The 9,522-nt window shown below is 48.5% G+C and overlaps 4 protein-coding genes across 4 annotated transcripts; 2 read left to right on the top strand and 2 right to left on the bottom strand.

Moving 5' to 3' along the window:
* Positions 1 to 447: 447 nt before the first annotated feature.
* On the top strand, positions 448 to 988 carry V1508DRAFT_362505 (class II aldolase/adducin N-terminal; the record flags this gene model as incomplete). Its single annotated transcript, XM_066937235.1, has 3 exons — positions 448 to 549; positions 599 to 667; positions 713 to 988. The coding sequence occupies 3 exons, from the start codon at positions 448 to 450 to the stop codon at positions 986 to 988; spliced, it is 447 nt and encodes a 148-aa protein (XP_066792035.1).
* A 449-nt stretch (positions 989 to 1,437) lies between these two features.
* On the bottom strand, positions 1,438 to 2,574 carry V1508DRAFT_465207 (uncharacterized protein; the record flags this gene model as incomplete). The annotated part of the gene is made up of 4 exons (XM_066942919.1): positions 1,438 to 1,934; positions 1,975 to 2,144; positions 2,213 to 2,449; positions 2,501 to 2,574. 4 exons carry the CDS (start codon positions 2,572 to 2,574, stop codon positions 1,438 to 1,440), a joined length of 978 nt encoding a protein of 325 aa, XP_066792034.1.
* Positions 2,575 to 3,408: 834 nt separating this feature from the next.
* Positions 3,409 to 3,828, bottom strand: V1508DRAFT_362498 (uncharacterized protein; the record flags this gene model as incomplete). Its single annotated transcript, XM_066937234.1, has 1 exon — positions 3,409 to 3,828. A coding segment is annotated over one exon (420 nt), but the record flags the coding sequence as incomplete, so codon positions are not given.
* Positions 3,829 to 5,149: 1,321 nt separating this feature from the next.
* Positions 5,150 to 7,536, top strand: V1508DRAFT_95524 (glycoside hydrolase superfamily). Its single transcript, XM_066943124.1, has 2 exons — positions 5,150 to 6,062; positions 6,121 to 7,536. The coding sequence occupies exons 1-2, from the start codon at positions 5,377 to 5,379 to the stop codon at positions 7,493 to 7,495; spliced, it is 2,061 nt and encodes a 686-aa protein (XP_066792032.1). The 5' UTR covers positions 5,150 to 5,376; the 3' UTR covers positions 7,496 to 7,536.
* Positions 7,537 to 9,522: the final 1,986 nt, after the last annotated feature.

The raw sequence follows: 9,522 nt of genomic DNA, 5'->3' as shown, positions 1-9,522 counted from the left end.
GAACCCTGAACCCTGAACCCTGAACCCTGAACCCTGAACCCTGAACCCTGAACCCTGAACCCTGAAACCCTGAACCCTGAACCCTGAACCCTGAACCCTGAACCCTGAACCCTGAACCCTGAACCCTGAAACCCTGAACGCAAATCGCTTCACTCGCAACACACGAGGAGTCACCAAATCCACGCCCCAACAGGCCGGCTCAGTACGCGATAATGCCTCAAAGCTGAAGGCCTCGAGGTCTTTGGTCAGTCAGGTTCTCAATTCATCATCATCGCCGCTAGAAACGAGCAAAGGAGGCCGCCCTAGGATCCTGACACGGTGGAGGAAGCTGCTCGTTGCGTACGTCGTCTGGCTCGAGAGATCTGATCAGCCTTCCCTGCCGACAAGCGTCAAGTTGAGGAGGCTGCGAGGGAAATTCGCTCTCGCTGTAGTCATCGAATAAGTTCAATGGCATGCTGGCGGAACAAATTGAGAGCCTTCGGACGGCCGCTGGAGATGCTGACGCAAGACGCTGCGTACCGCTACAGTGATGCGCAGGCCGTGTACCGAGTTTGACCCTCCTGATGAATCCTTGATGATAAAGCTGAAGGTGATGCAGGACTTTGGAGGTGTTGTCCTTACACAAGAAGAAGGCGACCGCATCGGCGCCGCTCTAGGTACGCACCAAGTCTTACACTCTCCAGCAGACATTAACACAGTACAGGACCGAAAGGGCAAAGGCATGATCCTCCAGAACCATGGTCTTCTTACCGTTGGCTCGACCGTCGACGAGGCGTGCTTCCTGATGACTCTCGTAGAATGCGCTTGTCAAACCCAACTCCTTGCCGAAGCAGCAGCAGCGAAGGGACTCGCAAAAGTCTACGTTCCCGAGAAGAACGCCAAGTACACATTTGAGAACTCGAGCGATCCGGAGACGCTCTACTGGGAGGGACAGCCGGACCTACAATACGAAGAGTACATGTCAAAGGGGGAACATCGAGGCTGCTAGTTACATGTATCAACGTGTATTTCTTGTAAAACTCGTTTCTTTGAGCTTTACTTTAAGCAGGCACAATTTGAGGGGTGCGAGTCAGCGTCTGTGAGGCGAAAGTCATATCGACAATACGGTTACGCCTCCTTCGCCTAGGAGGGGCTAATAAGAGTGAATAAACTCGTGGTAACTTGTGTCCCATCCAACTGTTTGATAAGCAATTCAGTATGCAATACTCGTACGGGTCCACTTCATTTAAAAGTCACTGTATCAGCAGCACTGCCCCGACACACCGCAGTGTGAAGTAAAGGGTGCCATCTTCACTAATGCACTACTATATGATAGTGCATGTCTGATCACCTCTCAGGCTAGTTCACTCAACTCGCAGACACTCAAATGTTTCACTATATACTCAAAACAAACGGCTATATGAAGCTCAAGGCTTGTAACCTGCAATGGAGCTTCCGTTACTCGCCATCAAGTCTGACCACTTGCTTGCCTCCCGAAACCATACCCGCCCGCAGTTTGTCCAACCCTTCGAGGATACAATCAAAGCCCACCCGTTGTTCGATAGTCGGAACCGGCTTTAGAATATGCATCACCTGCGGCAGGACGTCATAGAAGCGGACCAAGGCCTCACGGTCCTCCGGTCTGGCCGCAAACTTTGGGCCTATTGGCGGCAGCCATTGGAAGGCGTGACCAAACACCGTGTACGCCATCACCAAGTCGTACGTGACATTAGGCACCTTCGACTTACCATTTGGTAGCAGAGTCACCACCTTGCCGCCCCTTCGCTTGATCACCTCGGCGCAGACAGACGTGGATTTCCCCGCGGAAAAACAGTCGACCGTAATGTAATAAATGGACGTGGCCAACCGTCCATTGGCAATTCCGGCAGAGTCGAGAACGTAGATAACGAAATACAAGAGCATATTGACTCCGATCAGCTGCGACCAACCTTGAACTGCCATAGCTATTTAACAAGCGCTTGCGCATCTTCTTACCAAAAAGCTCGCGATAACTACTAGACGCCTCCTCGCGTTCAATGCGGATCTGATCTTCGATTTCTTTGTATTCCGCCAGTACCAGCGGATCGTTGATATCGCAGTCTGGTGTGCGCAGGAAGGCGAGAATGTGCAGCACCTCGTCCCAGCGATCTTTACTGGCCAGCCACCTGGGCGATCGCGGGAGCCAAAAAGGCCAATAAACAGCAAGATAGCCGGTATGGTCTGAATTGCCCACGGTAATCTGAAAACGGCCTGCGAGTCAAGAAAGGAACATCCGTATTGTATGAGATATTGGATCAAAACGCCACAAGCAAGTGCGAAGTGCTGCAGTGCGACTACTCGACCACGAATTTTGCGGGGTGCGATCTCGGATTGGTAGATTGGCACAAGGACAGATGCCATGCCGATGCAAAGGCCCGCAAAAAAACGGCCAATGACAAGCATGGCGATACCGGTGGAAGAGGCTTGCAGACTGTCCAAAGTTAGTCAATTAATAAATGCAGTTACACCAAGCGCCGCTCACATTGCGCCGATACACCCCAGGAATGAGCCGAACTGTATCAGGGTTTGTATGGTGAACCACCCAGCCTGAACCATGGGCGACCACTTGCCTCACGGTGTGCGGCTCGGTACTATGGGAGAGTCGCTCGTCGCACCCTGGTTCAGCCCCCTGAACAACAGCTTATATGTTTAGGCCCTGGTTTGCCGGTTATATGTTCAGTCTCTACAAATCTATAATACATTCTACATATTCTCCAGTGGTATGCGCTGTTAGTCATATAGGACAATCCGTTATTGCTTCATCTTGCATTAATTATTTATTATTATTTAACTGCGCCAAGCAAAGAAAGAGTGAGCGGAGAAACCCAGGAGCAAGTAGAGTAAAACAACACGACAGCAAAAGGCAAACGCAGATTCCCTGGAGCAAAATACAACCGGGAAGCGAAGGCAAATGCAATTATTGGGTGCCTTCCCGTAGACATTTGGGCGCCGCCAGACGAGCAAATTCACAGATCTGGTCGTTACGTAAGCAACCAGAATTTGACCAGAATTTGGCGGGAGTTCCAGATGCACAGATCTAGCAGAGCCCCCCCCCCTCCTCTGCCAGACCCCAGGAGTCACACACTAGCAAACTTAAATTTGACAAACAGCAATCACGTGATAAAGAATTTTTGGACGCATCTTCTCCTGGATTAGTCGCGTCGACAACCCAACGTGTATTTCTTCATTGCTTCTCTCCACTTTTCTGCACGTTTCACTTCGGAATTAAAGCGTGCAAAATATGACTTCCGGCTCTTATCGGAGGTTCCGTTTTAAGTGCAGACTATTGCATTTTACCATATTGCGTTCAACTTACGCTTGTACAATGCAAAAACAACAAAGCGAAGACAGACAGCTATATAACAGCAAATAAATTACGAGAGATTTAAGTTATGACTTGGCATTGAGCAGTTCGAGTACCATTACTTTTTGTAATGCCCTATCTCTTTCCCCGACTAGATCTGTTCGCTCACGTTGAAATTGAATCCTCTCCCCATCAAAATTTTGAGGCAGGTCGTCAGATTTTTGACGCAACTCCTCTACTTTCTGCCGCCAATCTCGACAATCGTCTTTACTGTCCCGGAGAGCCTGACGCAGGTGTTCAATCTGCGACTGGTATTGCGTTATGATGTCGTACTTGTGGTCTCGCTCCTCCCGCTTCTCGACGTCCAAGAAGGTGACAAGAGAGTCAGTAACGCCTTTATTGTTCTTCTTTCGTGACAACGGGACCTCGCTTGCCACGGTTCCTCGTTTGGCAACAGGGGGAGCTTCAGATCCGGCTCTCGAAGTGTCAGAAGCTCTCGAACTTTCAGGACTGTGACGCGAGCCTGTAGATGAGTTACTTTCTTCTTGCTGATCTGCTCCCTTATCTCCTTTAACGGCAAGTAATTCTTTACAGATAGTAAGACCTTACGCATCCACCACCTGATCCCAAAAATTTGTCGATCGCGTCAAGCAGTGCCATCTTGTCTTGCATCGAGAAGTTTCGGCCCGCACGCCTTGCACTTCCAGGCGTTGTATTTGTCTGAATGGGAGTGGATACGCGTATGGTAAAATTGATTGGTGATAATTGGTGGATAGTTCTAAATCGCATGGGACACAAGAGCAGATGTTGTGGGGCTGGATAGACACGAATATGAGAAAAATGACAGATATTGTACACTTATTAGTCGTGTGTCTGTGTTTTTATTAATTTGGTTGTCTAGCACAAGTTGCTAACTTACGGGAGCGCGCACTTCTGCGTGTCTGTGATTTTGTGTGTTTCGTTGTGTGAATCTGGTAAATCTCGTGCTACGGGAAGGCACCCAATACATGTGAGACCAGAGGTGTCCAGGGGCCCAGACGCGTATTCGCGACGCGTCTGAGGTTGAGAAATTTGTTTGGTTCGATTTGCCTACTGTTCGTGGGCGGGGAGAAGTGATCCGTGATCAGTCACGTGCAGAACCTCATCATACTTCGGCCTTGTGTGCGACCAAGCTGCAGTAAGGCGTCGGTGAAGATGCAGTCCCGAATACAGTATTTTCTCCGACACAACTTTACTTAGCGTCCGACACCGGAGCTGTTCAAACGGTAAGACTACCGAAATCAGTGTCCGGTGCGGATGCCGACGCTTGAATTGCTAGGGGGGCTGGTGCCATCTCCAACACTTCGGCGCAAGGAGACGCCGCGCAGGGCTCGAGACTCGAGGAAATGCGCTTGCGGTTGCGCTTACCTTCTCCGCCCCGCACAGAGATTCACCCATCACCAATGCCCCGCATTTAGCTTCAGCTGTCTCCACGACTGCTATATACGTATTGGCCAACTTCAAGATTCGAAGACTATAAATGCGGTCATGACCATGGTCATTGTCAGACCGCATTCAGTACGCACCGTGGATGAAAATGGCGGTTCCGACTTCGCTTGAGAAACTAGACATCTGTTTTGTGCCGGCCCCGGCACAAACAGTTTTCGCAAGGGTGGAAACATTTGCAGTGTTCGCAATTGCAAATCGACCAGACGCCCAGATCGAGGTCTCGTCATCTGATGGCGATTCTTCCACTTTCAAGCTCATCGAAGTGCCATCTCTTGGGTGTGGTTACTACACGTTCATGACGACAATAAAAACGTCAAACAAGCCGATCACATTGCAATACTCATACCTGTCTGACGGCGAGAAAATTGACTTGGACGGCCACGCGACTATTGTGCCGAAGAGCGGTCACGGCGCTGGCGAGGAATACAATACTGTTGTCGAACTGAAAGAACAGCAAGACTCGGCTTCGGTGAAAATTCCTTGGTTGAATATTGACGACTGGCAAGGTTGGGCATGGGTTCGACCCAGGTGTGTACAAAAGATGTATAGCTCTTAGCATTTCTGATATGAAGCTAATTGAATTCAGAGCTACCTGGATCGAGCCACGCTGGGTTTCACTGCGCAATTTTGGCCGCTTCGGTGCACATTTTTTAATGTTACAGCCAGTGAATCATTCTATTGATCCGGCGTCGACGTTTTCCGTATTTCCTTGTTCCTCAGCTGAAGCCACTGTGCATCTTACCGGTCCACGCGACGGCGAGGAGCCAGGAATCTATGCCCGTATTAGGCGGACCAGAGCTGATGCAGTTGCCAAGATTTACGTTGTCGGCAAATTATCAACTAGCGCCGATGTCTTCGATTCGGTGAATGGTGCCATCAACTTGGCGAAGAAATATTTGGGAACGTTCGATGTCGCCTATTACGATCCCCCTGCCCATGACCGCGGGCTTATTTCCCCGTTTATCCAATTAGGCTTCTGTACATGGTCCAGTATTGGCGAACATATTCGCCCCACAGGCGAAAAGTTAAGGAAGCTTGTCAAATCACTCAAATCATCTGAGATTCCTGTCGGCTCCTTTATTATTGATGATGGCTGGCAGGATACTCGTCACGGCTATACTGGAACCGGAGAAAAAATGCGCGGCTTGTGGAGTTTCGATGTGTGGGATGGTATGGATATTTCATTCAAGGAGACAGTATCAATTGTCAAAGAAGGATTGAGTACGGTTGAAAATGTTGGAGTGTGGATGGCGTAAGTAAAAGATTTTTTAGTTATTCCAAATGAAAGTTTGTGCCATTGACATTTTTAGATTGCATGCATATTGGAACTCAATTGCCTCCGAGTCGCCTCTGGTTGCAAAGTACAAAATGCGTCCCTTTAAGCTGGGAGTCGATTGTGTCCCAGGAATCAAGGGCGATGGGTTTGACGAAATTCAGACTTTGAGTTATTTGGATGAAAGCGACCACATATGGTGGCTCCCCCCGAAGGAGCTAGCATATCAATTTTGGAAAGATTATTTTACATTTTGTGCGGATGCTGGCATTACTTTTGCGAAGATCGATGACCAGTCATTCTCGTCCTTTTTGGACGGAGTCGACGGAGCAGAGGAAGCGTTCGCATTATGGAATGGGATGAATAAAGCTGCAGATGAGGTTTTTGGTGTAGGAAGGGTTATTCATTGCATGGCCCATTACGAGCGTACTTTCAATGGTGATATCGGCATGGGCCTGGCGACCAATGGCATGAGAGTTGTCTTTAGAAATACCGACGATTTTGGAGTTCTACGACCCAATGCGCATAGGGATCACATCTACTATAACTTGATGAATTGCATTGTTACGTCTCGAATGAGTCTTATTCCAGATGCAGATATGTTTATGTCAGGCGCCCAGTTGGCTGAATATCATGCTGTGCTCAGGGCATTCTTTCCTGGACCTGTACTCTTGTCCGACAGAGCAGAGGAACATGATCTGAAAGTCATTCACAAGCTTATTGCGAAAACAACAAGCGGGCACTATGAGCTAGTGAAATCGCATAGTCCCGCAGAGCCACTGTCCTCTCGCATTTGGGAACCATCTCGTGGCTCTGGTATTGGCCCCTCAATTAAGGCCGGATCATATTTCTCTGCAGCTAATTCATCGTCGCTTGTCATGTGGAGCTCTCGTGATGGTGCAGAGTCTCCATCTACAGATATCCTGTTTTCTTCGGACGTTGTTGATCTACTCGGCCCGCATATCGTGGAAGGTGCCAAGTATGCTCTTTGGTTCTCTGTGGCGCAGAAGATGGTAACTTTTGAGAACACATCGGGCCTGAGCGCTGCTATCCCGCTCGCGGAAATTACGTTGCAACCTGAAAGTCACGAAATTATCACTGCCGCTCCGTTTTATAAAGTGGGAGACATCGAAATCGCCTCTCTCGGTTTGCTTAACAAATATGCTAGTCTGGCTGCTATTGCAGACACCAAGGTCTGCGACGCAGCGTTGGATCTATCAATTTTATTTGAAGGCGAGCTAGGATTCATTGTTACCGACTTTAGTCGTGTCAGTGTTTTGGTTAATGGTGAGCCGGTGACTTTCACCTCAACTGACTTGAGCTCATCAGCTACTTTGGTTACCGTGGAGCTGAAGTTTTCGGACGAGATAAAGAGCTCTGATTATTGGACAGTGAAGGTATCATGTAATTAATTAGGTAATCATCAACCGGATTTATAGTCAATTTGATGGACCTATTGATGTAACATGAGATTCAGGGGGCTGAAGCTGGGCGACTGGGCGACTCGTCCATAGTAATGAGCCGCACGGATGAGCCAGATGGTCACCCCTGCTTCAGGGTGCTGATTCTGTATAGTAAAACCCAGGGCGACTGTGGGCGACTACGGTTAGGGTAGCAGTGACAACAAGGGTGATTGCCAGTGGTTAGGGGCTTGAGCCGGGTTCAACGCACCGCTATAACGGCTTGTTAACCTGGGGCCAGATTTCCAGAGGCGAAACATCACCAAAAATCGACCTGTATAAAATTTAAAGAAAAGGGGCCGATTGGAATTAGAAAAATCGGGCGAGTCGGATGATATAAGGTTTATTGCTATACCTAAACATATAAGCGGCAGTTCAGGGGTCTGGACAAGGGATGGAAAGATGGAACGGGCATAGTTAAGCGCCGCACGGGCAGGGGCGGAGAGGGGGGGGTGCAGGGTCGGGTGCCATACAAACGAGGGATGGAATTTTAGAGTTTGATCACTCTAAGCCAGCCCGCCGTTCACTCCCTTGTTATGGGGCAAAACGCCCGAACACCAAAAACATCACCAAAATTCAAATTTAAAAAAATTAGTGCACTGCAATCAGAAAAATCGGGCTGTAGGGTCAGTATAATTTTTATTGCGGTTTACTAAGAATGTGAGTGTAAACATAGGGCAGAAAGTTTTGCGCCGGTGCGTAAGGGCAGCACGCCGCAGAGGCCAGACTGCAAAAACGTGATAGGGGAGGCTGGGTTAGGGTTGGCCAGCTAGAGATCGCTATACGCAGGCGGCACAGAACACGCTCAAACTGTGGACTTTTGAGCATATTCGCAAAGCCGACTGCGCACTTCCGCTGAGCATATCCGCCAAACCCGTTGCGCACTTTCGCTGCGCATATCTGCCAAATGTGACACGCACTTCCACTGAGCATATTCGCAAAACAGACTGCGCATTTTCGTTCAGCATATGCGCCAAACCTGTTGCGCACTTTCGCTGCGCATATCTGCCAAATGTGATACCCACTTCCACTGAGCATATTCGCAAAACAGACTGCGCACTTTGGTTGGCACATCCGCCAAATGTAATACGCACTTCCAGCAAGCATATCCACCAAATGTATGCACAATTCTGGGTTGGTATCCGCCAAGCGTCAGACGCACTTTTGCTGAGCATATCTGCCAAATGTGATGCGCAAATAGGAGGCGCACATCGCACAAGGTACAAATAAATTAATGGCCAAACATCTAACTGCAGTTACTCAACCAATTGTGTTCAGAATAGTCTGAAATTTTAATGACAGTAGAAGCGAAGGATTTAGAATGTGCATGAATTTTTTATATGTTTTACTCGAGTTTTGGAAGTGCTAGAGTGGGAAGTTGCGAGCAAATGGGAGTATTCGGCGCCATTTTGGTGAAAAGGCTGGCAAAGACTGAGTGAAGTCAAGGGCTGGAATTACCGGTAACTCCAGCGCTAATCGACATAGAACAGCAGCGCAAGCAAGATATTATGAGCAGCAATAATCGTATGTGGTATAGAATAATTTGGTAAGGCGGGGAATATATTTTTAAGTACGGAGATGGATAGGCAAGAGCAAATGGGGCGGAAAGAAAGACGGGTGGAGGCAAGAAGCGGGAGTGTTAGAACTCGGGGAACGTTCGAGTTCGATACTAGCAATCTTGTGCGGTGGAAACCAAAGATCAGATATTTTAGAATATATTATTCGAATACAACAAGGAGGTTATCGCACCAACTTATATGGACGTCGGAACCGCGGCTCCGAACGTCCATATTCCAAATTTACAGTCTCCTTTTGCTTCCACATTGTCATGATCGTTGACTGATTCTTGGTATCATTGCTTATACCCAAACTATGAGCTCTCTCTAAATAATAGGACATATTAGTTGTAGATGTCGATCTAGCGGAGTCCTTGATTGACCAATTCCGACAGTGCTTGCAAGTTATCAGCTGATCGTGCC

Source organism: Lipomyces doorenjongii (genome assembly GCF_038497915.1).
Source record: "Lipomyces doorenjongii strain NRRL Y-27504 unplaced genomic scaffold V1508scaffold_198, whole genome shotgun sequence".
NCBI classification, from domain to species: domain Eukaryota; kingdom Fungi; phylum Ascomycota; class Lipomycetes; order Lipomycetales; family Lipomycetaceae; genus Lipomyces; species Lipomyces doorenjongii.
This window is presented reverse-complemented; position numbering and strand designations above follow the sequence as displayed.